Source organism: Penicillium samsonianum, assembly GCF_028829775.1.
Source record: "Penicillium samsonianum strain IBT 33392 chromosome Unknown utg000007l_segment0_segment0, whole genome shotgun sequence".
Classification (NCBI taxonomy): Eukaryota; Fungi; Ascomycota; class Eurotiomycetes; order Eurotiales; family Aspergillaceae; genus Penicillium; species Penicillium samsonianum.
The window spans coordinates 2,682,778-2,699,783 of record NW_026643265.1 but is presented as its reverse complement, the minus strand read 5'-3'; the positions used below and the strand labels follow the sequence as shown (position 1 = coordinate 2,699,783).

The 17,006-nt window shown below is 50.8% G+C and overlaps 6 protein-coding genes across 6 annotated transcripts; 4 read left to right on the top strand and 2 right to left on the bottom strand.

Annotated features, from left to right (window-relative positions):
* Positions 1 to 725: 725 nt before the first annotated feature.
* Positions 726 to 2,417, top strand: N7471_011901 (putative MYND domain protein; the record flags this gene model as incomplete). Its single annotated transcript, XM_057284620.1, has 1 exon — positions 726 to 2,417. One exon carries the CDS (start codon positions 726 to 728, stop codon positions 2,415 to 2,417), a length of 1,692 nt encoding a protein of 563 aa, XP_057130886.1.
* Positions 2,418 to 2,728: 311 nt separating this feature from the next.
* N7471_011900 (pre-mRNA-splicing factor CWC22) lies at positions 2,729 to 5,345 on the bottom strand (the record flags this gene model as incomplete). Its single annotated transcript, XM_057284619.1, has 2 exons — positions 2,729 to 3,324; positions 3,362 to 5,345. The coding sequence occupies 2 exons, from the start codon at positions 5,343 to 5,345 to the stop codon at positions 2,729 to 2,731; spliced, it is 2,580 nt and encodes an 859-aa protein (XP_057130885.1).
* A 198-nt stretch (positions 5,346 to 5,543) lies between these two features.
* Positions 5,544 to 6,668, top strand: N7471_011899 (dolichol phosphate-mannose biosynthesis regulatory protein). The gene is made up of 3 exons (XM_057284618.1): positions 5,544 to 5,611; positions 5,663 to 5,743; positions 5,797 to 6,668. Exons 1-3 carry the CDS (start codon positions 5,609 to 5,611, stop codon positions 5,980 to 5,982), a joined length of 270 nt encoding a protein of 89 aa, XP_057130884.1. The 5' UTR covers positions 5,544 to 5,608; the 3' UTR covers positions 5,983 to 6,668.
* Positions 6,669 to 7,280: 612 nt separating this feature from the next.
* On the top strand, positions 7,281 to 10,655 carry N7471_011898 (uncharacterized protein; the record flags this gene model as incomplete). Its single annotated transcript, XM_057284617.1, has 1 exon — positions 7,281 to 10,655. One exon carries the CDS (start codon positions 7,281 to 7,283, stop codon positions 10,653 to 10,655), a length of 3,375 nt encoding a protein of 1,124 aa, XP_057130883.1.
* Positions 10,656 to 11,391: 736 nt separating this feature from the next.
* Positions 11,392 to 14,730, bottom strand: mph1 (3'-5' DNA helicase; the record flags this gene model as incomplete). Its single annotated transcript, XM_057284616.1, has 1 exon — positions 11,392 to 14,730. One exon carries the CDS (start codon positions 14,728 to 14,730, stop codon positions 11,392 to 11,394), a length of 3,339 nt encoding a protein of 1,112 aa, XP_057130882.1.
* Positions 14,731 to 15,732: 1,002 nt separating this feature from the next.
* On the top strand, positions 15,733 to 16,434 carry N7471_011896 (uncharacterized protein; the record flags this gene model as incomplete). The annotated part of the gene is made up of 3 exons (XM_057284615.1): positions 15,733 to 15,850; positions 15,914 to 16,198; positions 16,253 to 16,434. The coding sequence occupies 3 exons, from the start codon at positions 15,733 to 15,735 to the stop codon at positions 16,432 to 16,434; spliced, it is 585 nt and encodes a 194-aa protein (XP_057130881.1).
* Positions 16,435 to 17,006: the final 572 nt, after the last annotated feature.

Here is a 17,006-nt window from a genome sequence, read left to right as displayed (position 1 = left end):
CCAGGACATAGGTGATGATGGCATGGTCTGTCCTGACATCAAGAAGACTTGGTAGAAGCAGCTTTGTAAATCTCGAGCGAGTGACGAAAAGCTAGGAAGTCATAAATCCCTCGCAAGAAATATTATGTGCTCAATTGTTTTGAGTCTGCGCTATCCAACCTTTTGGCTTTTTGCACATCTATTTGGTCTAAGAACAGAGAGAATCCTGTTGGCCTATAGCCGGACAACATAGTAGTCCCATTTTCCTGAGACTTCCCCGCGTTGTCCAATGATTTGTTTGCTCTAGAACACCACTATATCATACAAAATAGCATCAGATTCTAACTCCTGTTCTCTCTAGACTCATTTGACGGCATTTTCATCTTTAATCAAGGTTATTAGCCCTGTAGACACCCTCCATCGGAGAGAACTATATATTCACGTGACCGCCCTTATCGTAGAAATTTTTGCGATAAAAAGAACTTGCCCGCACGAATATCGTCGATCTACAGAGGGGCAGACCACAAACTTCATTTATAAAAGTCAAAGATCATTTGACATTGTATCAATGCTATAGGCCGAACTGTTGAAGTCTACGGCCTGCTATCTCTCTACCACCCCAAACTTCTCAGCCCGGTAACACAGTTTGATATCGATTTTATACTGCATTTTTGGCTGTCGAAACCCAAAGAGTGTACAAAAAGTTGTTATAACTTTGAAAACAAGAAGATTAAACACATCACATCATGTCTGCATTGCAAGTACTCCAAGCTCGCAACGAGACAACCACCAGGCTCTATGCAGACCCTCACAACCCCCACCTCCACCTTGAACGAGGCCTTCAGTATGAAAAGCTTGGCTTTCCCGATCTCGCCTCTGCAGATGCATACCGCGCGCTGGCACTGCTAGAATCCGTGGTTGACCCAGATGAGTGCGAGTTCCATGCCAGGCGGAAGATAGACCCTTCCCAGCAGGCTCCCGAGAAAGCGACGAATGAATCAGATGATGAAGACGAAGACGAAGACGACAGCACTGTTGCCATCACTCAAGAAGAATATGACACCATAATTGACCAGGTGTATGTTCTTCTAGTGCGCAGTCTCGTCCGCTGCGGCTGCTACCGTGATGCATTTGAGTTCGGCGTGCGCGGGTTGGCCTTACTCGAAAAGAGATCTGCCACAGCGTCAGTAGCTGCTTTGAACGTGCAGATGGATCGCGTGAAGCAAATATACAAATCTCGCTCTGGCTCTGAAACAGAAAATATCGACCTGGACTCAATCAACCCCAGTGTCCTCCCTGCACAAGGCTTCGCCCGCCGTGTCCTCTATCCCTGGAACGAGCACGAGCCCGACCGCCGTTCACCAGAGACCCTCAACATGCTCAACGAGCGGCTGGCAGTTATTGCGCCGAAGTGTGAGGTCCGCGCAGTGGCCTTGCCGGTACTACATGCCTCAGCAGACGACGACTCGTCCAGCATGGACGTCTCCGTGCAGCTCGGCCTCTTCGCGAAAGAAGACATCGCCCCAGACGAGATCATCCTCCGCGAATCTTCACTGCTCACAGCAACCAACCGTCTCCACGACGATCTCTGCGACGCATGCAACGCACCACTCCCAGAACTGTCTGCCGCCGAGCCCCCCATCGCCTGCGAGGGCGGCTGCGTAGACATCATCTTCTGCAGCCAGGCATGCCACGACACGGCGCAGGAGGTGTACCACGGCGCAATCTGCGGTCTCGAGGACGGCCTCGACTCTATCGGGAAGGATGTCCCCGACCCCAAGGATAAGGCCGATTACCTATACCTTCTTCTGCTTGGCAGAGCGCTCGCCATGTCCGCCACACAAGACAAGCACGCGCTCGACCTCCCCGAAGTGAAATACATCTGGGGCGATTTCCACGATTTCGATATCGAGTCTGTCTCCGCGGAAGCAGAGACAACGCCCACCACAGACGATACCGCCACTCTCCCCTTCTCCTTCCAGCTCAATGTCCTGCAGCCGGAACGTTTCCTCGACGAAATGGGTCTGGATCCCTACGCCGTGCTCTATCGCTACGATACCTGGGTTCTAAACACGCTCTTTGCTAAGTTCCGCGGTACGGCGTCAGGCCGACTATCGACCTGGGATGGGGGCCCGGAGCTGTGCGCTGTTCATCCGCTGTGGTGTCTTGCAAACCATTCGTGCGATCCTAATGTGACCTGGGAATGGAGTAGCGAGATTAATTTCCGGGCGCGGAGAGACGATGAGACGGCTGTTTGGTCGCGCGGGCTCGAGATGAAGGAGCTCAGGCCTGGGGGTATTGCGAAGGATTCGGAGATCCTGAATCATTATTGCGATATTGGGTTGCCGGTTCAGAAGAGGAGGGAGTGGGCTTCTGGGGCTTTGGGTGGGACTTGTTTGTGTGATAGGTGTGTTTGGGAGGCTGGGGAGGTTGAGTAGGTTTGTATTTATGGGTTGGTGTATAGATCACCTTGATAGATCATAATGAGATACCCTTTTGAATGCATTAAATGACAACATTGCCAACCAATGGCTCCTAAATATCAAACACTTAGTACTTAAGAGATACAAGGTGGTCTATTTGAATATCTTTATTTGAACATCGAGGAAATGGAATCCCGAAAAAGCGTGGGTACACCATGAATAATCGATTTGCTCCTAATGAATCCCCATAAGTTCCCAATTCCTGGCACCAGACCGAATAAAAGAAGCACGGTGTCGTATTTTCGCTCCAAATACGCACTATTTCATTAACAACAGTAACATGCGGGCCGTTTAGCCAATCCCCAAGAAGTCGGGATCAAAGCATCAGAGGCTCCCGATTTATCTACGCGGCGGTGGTGTCCGCGAATGAGTTCGACCCCGTGATTCTGCCCGGCGCTTAGGAGTAGGCGAGCGAGAGCGAGGGACAGAGCCTGCAGCCTCACCTCGTCGGCGGGGAGGGGGTGACACAGATTCAGACGAATATCGTTTTGCACCTCTGGACGCCGGCTCACGACGGGGCGGAGGTGTGACAGACCGGGAAACTGATCTGGTGATGCTGCGGTTCCTCCGGCTAGGAGGGCTTTGGCCTCGGTGCGGCGGTGTGACAGACCGAGAAACCGAGCGACGAGATCGATAGGGACTGCGACTTGGGCTTCGCGAGTTGTAGGAGCGGGAACGTGCTCGACTGCGCTTGGCCGGTGTGCGGGAGATGGATCGGGATCGGGATCGTCCTGCGGGGGTCCGGGACCGACTGTCCGATGCGCCACGACGGCGACGGACTGGGGACCGAGAGCGCGAAGGTGTGTAGCTTCGGCCCCGGGAAGAGGGAGTGATGGAGCGAGAGTAGGAACGGCCGCGGTCCCTGGAAGGAGAGCGGGAGTACGAGGGTGACCGGGAACGGCGGGAGTGAGGAGATCCAGTGCATGTTGAGCACATTGAACGGGATCGATCAGATGGGGTGCGCGAGAGGGATCGAGAGGTGGCTCGTGCAGGCAAAGCGGGCACTGTAGGACGAGGAAGGGTTTTGAGGTTCTCACGCATGTCTTCCGTCAATACACCCATACCGATACTGGTGAAGTAGTTGACTGAGAACCTAGTGTGGCGTGGGTTCTCTGTCGGGAAGAGACCCTCGAAGCTCGGTCGCAGTATATCATCCCTAAAGCGGGCCTGCAGTCCAGGCAGACCGAGATTCTCTGCGAGGTTTTGGAACAGGATTTTGATGAAGATACGGCTGCTGGAGGTGGTCTCCTCTTCGTTGAGATGAACCACAGACAAGACATGCCAACCAATCGCATCGTTGCTAATGAGGTGGCCGAAGAACTGGGCAATGTTGCGCAGTTTGTTTGTTTCATAACGATGGATGGTATCGTAGTACTTGGCAAAGGCAGCCTCAAACAGGTCTGACCAAAGTCGGTTGATCTTGGCGAATCGCTCTCCGATCAGGCCATAGAATTTGGAGTATGTCCGTTCCTGGGAGCAACATTCAATGACCATGGATGGAAGTTCATGCTCCAACCCGGCCGGCAGGTTGATCTTCATCAGCTTGTGGCAACATTCTTCGAAATCAATGCTGGACATGATTGTGAGGTAGATTGTTCGTCGAAGGTTGACCAGATCAGTATTACTCTGATCCTTGATATCCATCTGTACTTCTTCCGTATCGGATTCTTCCTCTTCACTTTCATCTGTCCCGTCCTCGTTTTCCTCGTCACTCTCCTCGCCCAGGATCTCGGCCTTCAATTTCTTATAGGCCTCCTCGTGCTCCTCCCACTCGGCATCGTACTTGAAGATGTTGAGAGTGTCTTGAGTTTCCAGCTCGTCATCCAAGCCGGCACGGTGTGTGATCTGATCTTCCTCTTCCACTAGGTCCAACTCCTCCTTGATTGCTGGGTTGTCTTTGTACCGATCCTTGCGCACCTGGAAGAGCACTTCGATCATATATTGAACACGCTTATCAATATCGGCCTCGTGTAGAATGTTTCGGAATTGGTCGAATACGGCGAGTGCGATAGGAGCGTTCATCTCCTCCAGATGCTGTCCAACTTCTCGAGTGAGACCTACAGCAATCTCCACGCTGTCGTCCGTTGGCTTGTGCAAAAGAAGCAACAGGATCTGAGCTGCCAACATCTCGTGCGCCACTTGTTGATTGCAGAGGTGCGCGATGAAAGTTGTAGAGGAAATGCAGACCGCCTTGTCATTTCGCTTGAAGGCCTTGCGGAATTGAACAACCAACCTGGTAAGCAATAAATCGCCAACCTGCGGAAGTTTGGTGTTGACGATAGATGCCATCGCTGCGTAGATTGGAGTGAAGGGCAAACTGGCCGCCTGCGCCTTCATAATCGACCGACAGAATAATCCTCGGCCCCTCACTAGGTTCTCCGCAAAAAGTTCCGGGACAATGAACTTGATGTTGGAAACGTTGATTTTGTTGATAAGACCATTGATTGACTTCTTCAAAGCTTCCCATGCCATGCGCTGGTATTCCTTGCTCGTCTTATCTGTGATTTGCGCCTGCAACGCACGGAGTCGGGCCGGAGGGATGTAAGTGCCACCGGATCGCATGTTGAGCAGCTTTTCGTACTCTGCCTTTGCTGAGGCCTGCTTTTGCTCCTCGGTCATCGGCTTGCGCGCGGCTTCGCGCTTTTCATGTTCGCGAACACGTTCAGCGAGTTGCCGTTCTCTGTCGTCGGCTTGTTCTGCATCGACGTTGGGAACATCGGGACCATCTCGAAGAGAATCACCGGGAGGCGATCGGCGACGATTTGGGGAGGGGGAACGAGACGGAGGTGAGCGTTTTCGAGAGGCTGCGGCTGGCGAGTACGACGCGCCCGGGGGAGGCGTAGGCACGCGCACCGCAGACTGGAGAACATCCGAATCGGACATTTTAGATGAATAGAGAGGCCTCCGGGGTAGGGGGGAAGGTTTAATGTACACCGGAGGGACGGTGGTTGCGAATCTCAGCCGGACTGAGGTTACAAGATTATTCAAGGATGCAGCAGGAGAAAGCTCTAGCGCGGTGCACGTGACCAGAGGCCAACTAGGGACAACGGGAGCTCCTGAGATTCCTGGTAGTTCTGTCCAGCCCAGGATTCATCGACGTTCCTTCATATTTCTTTTCCTTTTTAGAATTACCGCTCTTTATCAGAATGGTAAATTATCTACCCCCATTCAATGGACATACCCCACTGACTGTGCTTTAGCTGGGCCAACTCGTGGGATCCGTCATGCTTTTGGTCGCGACTGCGATCTTTCTCTACTACACTGCGTGGACCCTGTTGATGGTATGCTAATTGATGATAATGTTTGGTTTTCCACGCTGATGTTTGTTCTACAGCCCTTCGTCGACCCCGGCCACCCTCTCCACGACATCTTCCCGCCCCGTGTTTGGGCCATCCGCATCCCCGTCATCCTCACACTCTTGGGTTCTGCCGTGGTAGGCACCTTCATCGGAATTGTCATGATCAACAGCAACAAGAAGAAGGCAGCTAAGGCTAAGGCTGCGGCCAAGAAGAAGACCTAAGCGACCATGGACGTCATATCAGGAGAGAGGGCAATCCTCTTGTGACAGCACTCTGTACTATCAACCATTCCGAAGCTCAGCGGCTATCAAAACACATCTCAAGTTAATTAATTTTGTTATATTGAGCGCCTTGCAAACACTTTCATGCTGGATATACCTTGGACATGGCCCAGAATAGTGGAGGCTAAAGCGGCCATATATGTGAATATATGGACCAAATTACCATGTAACCCAAACAAAAGAGCCTGAAATTCCCGGCACAAATGTCATTTGCCATCAAAGCTCAGACAAGTCGTCATCTTTGCCCACGCCGCAAATGTCCTGTGACCTCGGCTGGAGCCAACGATGACGCCAGCCACTCCTTCAACGGGCTAACTTTATTGACAAAACAAACAAGGAATGGTCAGGAATGGCTAGGAAGGACACGGGTGGACTCGGCTGCTGACTTCAACCATGCAGTACCTTGTCAAAGCATGTAAGGAGGCAATAATTAGCAGCAAGTAATGACGAGGGGCCTGGGCATGTAGGCCGCAAAGACATGACTAAGAGGGCCTTATCGGCGTTTGCATGGTTTGACAGGTTTCCCCTCATATGCGTATTGTTCATGGCCACAAGGTACATTGTGAAGTCGGGATTGGTGAATAGAAAACAAAGATAGACAAAGGAGTTAAGACCGAGACTCAGATCATGCTTTCTTTGGGAATGACACCGTCAGAGGGTTATTCTGTGGTCTGACTCAGTCCCCCCCTATTACATCCTATTACACCCTAATAGCCCCGTACCTGACTGGTGACCTGGGGTCAGCTCCCTCCCCCTCTTCTCTTATCGCGAACCATAACATCATCCTTCTTCCTTCTTGACTCATCTTCGGACTTCAACTTTGGAACTTGTGGATGCAAGTCATTTTGGATTACTATTTTCTGCACCAGCTTGAACTATCTCAAGCTGTTGCTGTGTTGTGCTTATCTATCAAAGCTTCCCCGCGTGTCTAGGGTGATCTCCGCTCTAGATACGCTGTTAGTGGTGCCTGCGTTCGCCACAACTCCCTTATTTTTAAGGATACTGTGAATACAGGTATGCATTTCCAGTATCTTCAGGCTGCTGTGATGTTTGATCATTTGATTGATTCCATGAAAGCCATCCTCTTCTTTAGTGATACCTCCCAAGGTCCCGGTGCCCAGTTAGGATCTCGAACAGAACGATCCTACATATCCGTTCTCAGACCACAAATAAGGTCCTGAGAGCGGCTTCATTCCGTTACTTCTCTATCGCCTCTCACTGAGGCATCATCTATTTGAATGCTCCCGGTCGTATCTGACGATCTCATCCGCCAGCACAACCGTTTGCCCGAAGACGATAGTTCCTTCGCCCCGGAACAGAACCGGACCATACCAGAGCATGAACCAAGTGCGAAAAGCAAAAAGAAGAAGAGCAAGAAGAACAAGGTGGCCAGGGCTGCAACTGAAACCCCACCGGATGATATGTATGTATCCACCGGTGATTGCCTGGTTTCTGATGAATGCGTGCCATTAACGCCAGATTGCATGGATAGCATTCAATCATCTGCCCCACCACCAGAGGAGCCTCTCTCCTACCCAGACCCCGAACCCCTTATTGAACACCATGTAAACCCAACTATCACGTCGCCTGTTCTGGATGTTCTCGATTCCCTCGATGAGCCAGCAGGTGACGATCTCACTAGCCGCACCGATACGTGGGCGCAATCAGTGCCTTATGGAAAGAGCCCTCCCGCCGATCTTATGGATGGGAATATACCAAGTGCATCACTGCCTAGTGCATCGCCCCTGAATTTTCCAACGATCCAAGAAAGGGGTGGCTTCAGCCATCCTTCCTCGGCATCTCCTCAGACTCGACCTTTACCATCTAGTTACGGTAATGGCTACCGAAGTAGTCTCAATTCGAGACAACAGTCTGTGGATAGAAGAAAAAGTCACTCTTACGGGAGCCCAATGGGCAATCACGCGCCTCCCCCTCATCTTCCTCAAGCACATTTCTTCGGAGCACCAGACATCGATATTCTTCCAACTCAGAATCGATCTTCCACCGAGGGAAACTATTCATTTTGTAGCTTTGATACGCTGCCTAGCTTGTCACCTAAAGGCTCGCGGACAGGAATGAACGTCTTGCTGGTTGGGACAGATGGCGCCGTGCAGATCCTCGCCATCGAAGATCGCCGAACTCGGCTTGTGGGACAGATCACTGGGTTAAATGGCCGTGTAATCGAGGCCAAACTCTTGTCTGGTCACCCATCTAGTGACCCCTTTGCATCGTCCCGGCCGCATGTGGCTGTCATTGTTCATGGGCCGTTGCCGCCTCAAGAGGAGGAAGGTCGAGTCTCATCTGCAACATCGGACGCAAATGAAATTCCTCCTTCGACCATTCGCGGTCACTCTAACGACAAGCGCTCTGCTCGAGACGACATTCAGTTCTACCAAACCCGAGTTGAAGTTTACTCTTTCCGGACCAGCGAACATGTCTCCACCCTGTTTGCAAGCAAGCCTGTGCCTTGCCTGGAAAATCCCCCCGGCCTCCCGTCCTTTGCACCCTCGCCTGTGGGAAAATTGAAGCTCTTCACAACCGGTGCTTACACTATCTTAGCATCTGGGGTCAGCGGGGAAGTTTATATTTATAGACATGTCCTATCCCCGGAAACAACTGCATACCAGTGCCTGGGTAAGACATGGACTGGGGTTCAGTCCAAAGAAACCCGGCGCTACTCGACCTCTTCAAGTTCTACAACTGATCCAGAGGGGACTAGCACCGACTCTCCCCATGGTTCTTCTGCCCTGGAAAGACCCATCTTAGCTGTACAAGGAAGGTGGCTTGCATTCGCTCCACCATCCTCAGCCTATAGAGGATCGATCCAGGGCACTGTTCCTTCGAGTTTGATCCTCGGCAAGGTTCCGGGAATTGAAACCCGCAGTCCTCCTGCTGTCCCCTCGGTATCGTGTGCGACAGACGTAGGAGAAGGGGAAAGTTTCTTCGACAAAATGGCAAGAGGCGTTGCCCAAGAACTCGTCAGAGGTGCCCGCTGGATGGGTGATCAGGGAATGCAGGCCTGGAACAATTATTGGAACACCCAGCAAGCAGCCGGCACCTCTCCACGTCGGCCACCTCAGGGGCTGGACCCCCAAACACAGGGATATGGATTATTCCCTCCAACCCATGCTCAAGATACACAAACATCAGCCACAGAACCTGACACGGTATCCATCATCGACCTGAAACGATTCGAAGACGGCACAGATATACGAAATGTGTTTATCCACCCAGTCTCGACGTTCCAGGTTCCTAATGGTTGCAGCTTCTTGTCTCTTTCTCCTAACGGCTTGATGTTGCTCACAGCGAGCAAGAAGGGCGATGTGCAATACGTGTGGGATCTCATGCAACTCAAGCACTGTCGGTCCATGGCTTTTATGGCTGATGACCAGACCGGACAGAATCCCAATGTGCGCCAGATTGCTAGATACGCGCGGTTGACTACATCTAGTATCGTCGATGTGATTTGGACAGCGCCGGTGGGTGATAGATTGGCTGTAATTACACGTAAAGGCACCGTCCACGTTTTCGATCTACCCCGAAGCGCATTTCAATGGCCCCCATTCCGCCGTGCAAAGTCTACTGCAAATAAGCCACTGGCTATCGACCCCATGACAGATGAGGTGACCAGCCAAGCTGCCGGTGGCAACCCGTTGTCAGCGGCCATGAAGTTGGTTGGCGGTAAAACGCAGCCATTCTTCTCCGCTGTCCGGGGTCGTGTCCCGTCCACGGGCGCTGCATTTCCCAGTATGAGTGGATTTGCGTTACCTTCGGCTGCGAGCGTAAAGAGCGGGAAGGTTGTTGCCGCAGGCCTGAGCAAGTCAATGGGCGCCGCAACTGGTACTGTCAATACTCTGCGCCATGTCGGTGAGAACCGTCTACACTTGCCAGGGCTAGCTCGAGACCCTGCACCTTCTCGGGTGACGTGGATTTGCAGCAAGGGTCTCATATTCTTGGGTGTTGTGGATGGCGGACACTTCAAGATGTACCGCCTGAAGCGTGCTACAGTACCCGGCCACAAGAACCGACAGCCTCACTCCGTTATCGGCGGTAAGGAGTCCCAAGTCAAACTCCCTGACAATCTCCAGGGTCCTTGTGGACCGGCTCCTTTGTCTGCCTTTGATCCAGAACTAGCAGCCCATGCCTCTCTTATTCTTCCTTCGGTCAGCTCTCAGCCATCTAGTGCTGTAAGATCCCTTTGTCAGCCTCTCTCGCAAGCTGAGATCGAGACAAATACCCCATACCAGCCGTTCCACACGGACCAGCGGGTTGGTTTGAGTGTCTTCTCTTCTGGTAGCGATGCAAGTGAGCCGAGCGGACAATGGGTCTTTGGCAATGATATCCCGCTGATCAAAGTGCACTTGAGGTCATTCAACAGCTCCAGCGATGACCACGGCGATGACGAAGATGAGAACGCCGTCATCCATGGACATTCACTTGGGGCTGGCGGAGATATAGAAAACCTCATCACACTTGGAAACAGCACCGGCAATGTGGAGGAAGTTGTTATCACCACCCGCCGCAAGAAGAGACACTCCACTCCACTGAAAGCCGACGATGGTTTCTTTGAAGATGATTGCGAGGTGCTTGACTTTGCTCGGGACCGTGTCTGATTGACTCGATATTCCCTCTTTTTTTTTGTCTTTTCTTTTTTTTAGCTCTACACTCTTTGCATTGATTTAGACGTTGTGCTCGCGCGGTGTCGCTGATCGCAATCGGAGTCTGGTGCTTCTTCTTTCCTCATTTCTCCCTTTCGATTTTATTTTGCTTTGACTCTCAACATACTACACTTTTGCATAAACCCATACTATCTATCTTTCTCTGGAGGTGGGTTGTTTTCGGCTTCCTAATTTCTTTGCTCTCGGATTGACATTACACGTTTGATATCGTTCACAAACACACAAATACCCAAATACCCAGATCCAGCCCCGAACGTTCTTGGAGTTTTTATGTTCTGATAGATGGGAGGCTCGGCGATGATTTACAGCCAGGTTTGTCTCTTTTTTTAGGCAGCGGGAGTGGTATGCACCCTTTCAACAAGCCCTAAGCTAGAATGGAATACAATCACCAAGAAACAGATAGCTGCAAAGCACCAAAAAAATACAACTTATTCCATGTATACCTCCAGGGCTGTTATGTGGAAGTGTTATTATTAAAGAGATAAGCAGGGTTGGATACATTCCATTATTACATCACACGATCCTGCATACAATGACAGCAACCAACTTATTGTAGGCTATGTAGTTATAGGAATGAATATGATCAACTGTATCCAATGGCATTCCTATGTTCGAATCTGACAAGAACCTTCCCATATCCAAACAGCATCCAACGCCTGTCTCTATTTCATCACTCATCACTATCTTCAATAATTGGTCTGTTCGGTTTCTGACCCTTAGGTTTGGACCCACTACTAAACAAAAGGCTAGCGTCCATCAGTTCAAAATCCGAGCCGTCATCACCAAAGTCATCATCTATGAAGGCAAATGGATCGTGCTTCTGCTTGAGTTCACGATCTGGAGACAATAATGAAACAACATCCCCGCCAGCGGGGTTTGCAGTGGCCTTGGTGGAAGCTCGTCGAGCAGTATTTTTAGACGGTGTTTTCAAGGGCTTTGGGTTGCGCCGAGGCTTCTTAACCGAATCCTTCCGGAACGTTCGACTGGACTCGTCTGACGAAGGAGGTTCGCGGGCCAAGATCTCTTTGAATCGATGATCATAGTCAGGGCCTGCCTCATGCATCTTCTGTAAAGCTTTCACCATGCGTCGCGTGAGAGACCCATGTTTGACGCTCTTTGTAGGCCTTTCAACGAGTTGCAGGCGTGGAAAGGCGTCGTTGCGAGGGAATCGGATGAACTGGGGAGAAGTGGCACCGATGTTCTGATAATGATGTTCAAGATCATTTTGCTCACTCGTGCTAAGAACAACGTCCTCCAGCGACGGAACATCCACAGGCTCGGGCGTGGGGGTCCGGGGTCTCTTTTTGGGGTGGGCTGCCTTTTTGGGCGCAGCGGCTTTCTTCTTCTGGGGTTTGTCGCCAGCCAAAGTCGAGGCTCGAGTGAACCCTGTCTCCACATCATCGGGCATGTGGAACACCTTGGCAGGTCGTTTTGGTGCTCGCCCTTTACGCTTCGGCTCGGGCAGTCCTTGCTGCGAGTTCTCCGGAGGTATATCGATCAGTCGTTTATCAGGCACTGGACGAACGCCCGCGGGTAAGATGCGTGCAGAACGATCGTCGTGAAACGTGAATCGGGCGCCACTGGCAATCATTTGCTGCATCTTTTCGTAGTTATCTTTGGCCTTGATGTAGGAGTCTTCTTCTTTGCCTTTCATCAATAGCAGAGTGATGTTACCAGCCCGCTTACGGCCAGTTCGACCCATGCGCTGCAGCATGCGAATGGGCGATGCCGACGAGTCATAGCACACGATCAGATCGACCTCTCCAATATCCAATCCTTCCTCGCCGATGGAGGTAGCAACGATCGTGTTGTATGTGCCTTTCTTAAAATCCTCAATGATTCTGAGTTGTGTCTTCTGGTCCATGCCTTCAGAGCCTTTAGCGCTTGATTGGCCCACGAAAACATGAGGCCGAATCATGGGCTCGTATCTTTTAAGCACTCTCGTGACCTCTTCAGCACTGTCACGGAAATGCACAAAGATCATGACTCGAGTCGCAGGCCCACTAGTGCCGTCAGGCAACTCTTTCCCTTCACCCCTGTCCATAAAATGATTCAAAACCACTGACTTGAGATATTCCAATTTCGGATGGCCAATGAACTCTGGATTCTTACTCCATGGTTCAAGATGGCTGAGTAGTTTCTTGAAACTATCATCTTGTACAACTTGCTTTTGATATTTGCCACCTCCGCCTTTCTGTCCCTCGGAGCTTGACTTGAAATGAATGACATGGCGATAGAATGGCACGATGCCATGATACTTGAGGAGATCAATAGCGTGGGCCAAGCTAGCAAGAACAGTGAAAATGGAGTTGACTTTGCCTTTCAAGCCGAAATTGGCATTACGACCAGCGTCGGACTGCATCCATTGTTGCCTCGCCACTGTGAGACCGTACGCAGTTAGCCCCATAGGGTCACGTCCCCAGTAGGCGTTGATGGTCCGGAGTTGGTCGAGCAAGGGCTGCAAGGCCGCAGACATGAGGTCCATACAGAAAATCATTTCATCTGAATTCTCAAATATTTCTATCTCGATATTGCGAGCGTGAACGTACTCGCGAATGTCGATCGAGTTCTCGGTACGGATTTCGACACGTGCTATGTCCAGGCCATCGATAACCGACTGTACCGATTCGACTGTTGAGCCCGGCGTTGCTGTAAGTGCGAGCACGCGGAAACTGTTGTTGAAGCGCCGAAGGAATTTGACCACCTCCACGTATGCATACGCACCCGTGGCGCGATGAGCTTCATCAACGACCAACAATACGATTCGCTTGGGATCAGCGATTCCGGTCTTCAGGTCATTGATAAGTGTTTGGGGTGTCATGAAAAACACCCGCTTTGATTTCCACTCTTCGGCGCGAATACCCGGTGATGCCCCTCCTGTGAGCATGGTCGACTCAGAGCGTGGGATTCCGGCAATATCCAAGCAGGCCGATACCTGCTGCGAAACCAAGGGTTTCGTTGGTGCTACAAAAATGATTTGCGAGTCTTTCGTCCAGCGAAACCAGTTCAGCATAATTGTAGCCGCTATGAATGTCTTTCCCAAACCCGTTGGCAAGGCCACGAGTAGATTATGAAACAGGCCTGCCTGAGTGATGTTGAACTGGTAATCTCTGGTTTTGCCCAAATTCGTGGGGTAGACCCATGTATCCAAAGTATCCTTGACAAGTTTGTGTTGGGTTGGTGGTTCAGTCTTCTCTGATGGCCCCCAGTCTTGTTGGCGAGGTACCAAGACCTCGGGGTTTGGAGCAACCATGCCGAATAATGTGCTCTGTCTAAGATGGGGTTGTCGAATTGAGCCTCGAGATTGACTGAATTGCGGAATTGCAGGCTGGACTGGTCGTGCTACTGGTGACAATGATGGCGAAGAATCAAATGCACCTTCAGGTATGTCCTCCAGCTCAAACGGGACATCCGCCGAGATATGCGTGTTTGCCTTTTCCGTCGGGGCAAGCTTTTTCGGAGCAGTATTGTTTGATAAACTCGGGGGTAGAAATACCGCTCTGGTTGTTTTTTCCTCCTCAAATGAATCCAAGGAGGCCGCGATAGCGGCCATCAACTCCTCATCATCATGGGAATGATTTCTCTCCTGTCCACCACCACCACCACCACCACCATCTTGTCCTCCAGTTTCAAATTTTGGCGGAGGGGGTTTTGCAACAGGCTTCTGCCACCGCGGACCCCGTATTCGTTCCGGACTTGAGGAGGGTTGCGTGAGTTGCGTGACGAACATGTCATTTTGGACACTGGCTTGCTTCAGTACACAGCTCTTAATTTTGGAGCGATCCTGGTATTCTTCAAAACCACGAGGTGATTCTCGGTGCCCGGAGGGTAACTCGTCATCCTCCATATCAGAGAACGAATCGATCGAAGAACCGTCATCTTGACCTTCGCGCTCTTCCCCGCGATTTCGAACGCGGCGGCGTTTTGCGGGACGGGAGGGCCCATCGGGGGTTCCAGGGACTACGAAGTCGTCATCATCGAAGTAATCCGACTCGGAATCTGTCGACATCGCGCGGATAGTTGAAAGGCATTGCCATTACACTCCGTATGTGCAAGCGTCTCGCGTCGCGTCGCGTGGTCAGGTGATGAGATTGTGTTTGTATGGTTTGCACTGAACCCTGATCTATTGAGCGCCAAATCTTTATTATATGCACCCGTGGACTTCATCTCCCTAATGGCCGAGCTTAGACTAACTACAGGGTACGGAGTATATAGAACCTATACACGGAGTAGGTGCTTGAGGAATTCAAATCGCATGTTTGTTTATCACATTGAACATGTGCCTGGTCCCATTGCCCCTAACAAAACCTCCATTCTATTTTGATATTCCACCTGACAAACAGTAGCCACATAGAGAATACCTACCCAGGTGATTGTGCACAATATACTCTGTATTAGTTAACTACCTAAATCCTTAAGGTTGTCTTTTGCGTTTCTTTGTGACATTAAAGGTTCCAAGGTTCTCCTGCCGAGCTCTAAGAGCCAATAGGAATGGCAATATACTCTAGCAGAAAATAGATTGGTCCCTTGCTCACACGCTAATGCCTGAAGTCAATCAATATTGTCCAATTTGATAGGTCTCCTCCGTACTACCAAGGGTCTCAATTTGCGACAAAACAGAAACCCCCTTCCTAAGGGGGAGATTGTTCTGCATAATATCCTTGTCCGGGGAAGTAAGATGATCGCCGTGCATCACCTGGATGGGCTTGGTTCGTCGAAACCAAAGCGCCAAACTCAATGGCTTTGACATCCTCGGATTAAATATGAGACATCACGAATGGGAATCCTTGGTATGCCTGTTTCGGTCTCTTGGGTTTGTATTGAGGCAAAGTCCATGTCAGGGCCAAGGGCGTCCGTTTGCTTTGTAGGCTTGTTCTCAATAATATTTAATACTTCGCCGTTTGCCCTTTTCCCACCCTACATCTGCCACTCCTTACTACCATATCTGTCAATACTTACTAGCACTTTTTCCTTCACTGATTTGATCATTCTTGCTACCTTTCTACTCAACATGAAGTTCAGCATCCTTGCTCTCTCGGCCTTGCTGGCTTTCGCCGCCGCCGCAGACACTACCACCGCGAACCCTTCAACCATTACTACTACTCCCGAGGCTGAGTGCGCAAAGAGCTGTAAGCTACCCTTTCCCACAGCCTCTCGTCTTTAGCTTGATACTAATCCAACTTCAACTGTAGGTGAAGCCAAGGATATCTGCTGCACAGCCAAATGCTACCATGTGCCCTGCCCCAGCGATAACCAGGCAAATGACACTAACGACTGTGTTGCTTCCTGCCCACAGGGCACTGGCTCCCCGGCTGATACTCAGAAGTACGCCGATTGTGAGCAGTCCTGCTACAGCTCGCACTTCTGGGGCGGCAACGGCAGCGGTGCAACTGCAACCCACTCCTCTACCACCTCCACTGGTACCGGCAGCACTGCCACACAAACCAGCTCTGACTCGTCCAGCACTGATTCCAAGTGTATGTCTACATTCATTTTTGTTGTTACGGAGCTCTGCTAACATCAGCCTTCAGCTTCGGGTAACAACAGCAGCAACAACAACAACAGCAGCAGCAACGATGGCTCTTCCTCCTCGGCCACTGCTACCAGCTCCTCGGGCTTCTCGCAGCAGACCACCAACGCTGCTCCCAATGTCAAGCTCGGTGCCTCCGCTGCTGCCCTCTTCGGCCTGGTTGTTGCTGCTTTTGCTCTGTGAGCAGATTGGATTGGGTCTTCGGTTTACTACCTTGTAATTTGGCATGGTCATACGGGACTGTCCCCGATCTGGATCTATGGGGTAGCCCTGTTGGCCTTGTGACATAATTTTGCTTTCGTCCGTGTAATAGTGTTCTTGGATATCAATTTGAAGCATTTTTTTAATGGAATGATCATATTTGCAACGAGCGTAATCGGATGTTTTTTCACATTCAATGAAGACTTTGTATAGTAATCTCTCAACTTATATTGGTCCTAACCACAATGCCTTCGCTGCAGATCAGTCCCCGCAAAGTTGGCACCCCGCATCTACAATATAGAGGCCTGTCTATATCTTCAATAAATATGAAGCTGTTTCCACAATCCCACGGGGACCCAGGGCTCATACTGCGTAAAATTGCAATACGCATTCCCGGAGCTATCTCCGTAGCTATAAGTTGACATGAAAAAAACGAGGCGAGTGTCATTCACCGCCAAATTTGTTTACTGCGGGGGAGATTCGGTATTTTCTTCCAAATATAGTGCTGTTGCCTAGGAACATAAAAACCAAAAGTCACCTCGGTATAAAAATCC

What these genes read in the sequence shown, in the direction of transcription:
- N7471_011899 (XM_057284618.1), top strand. An exon ending in CTGCGTGGACCCTGTTGATG is followed by an intron (nt 5,744 to 5,796) that starts GTATGCTAATTG and finishes TTTGTTCTACAG; the next exon opens with CCCTTCGTCGACCCCGGCCA.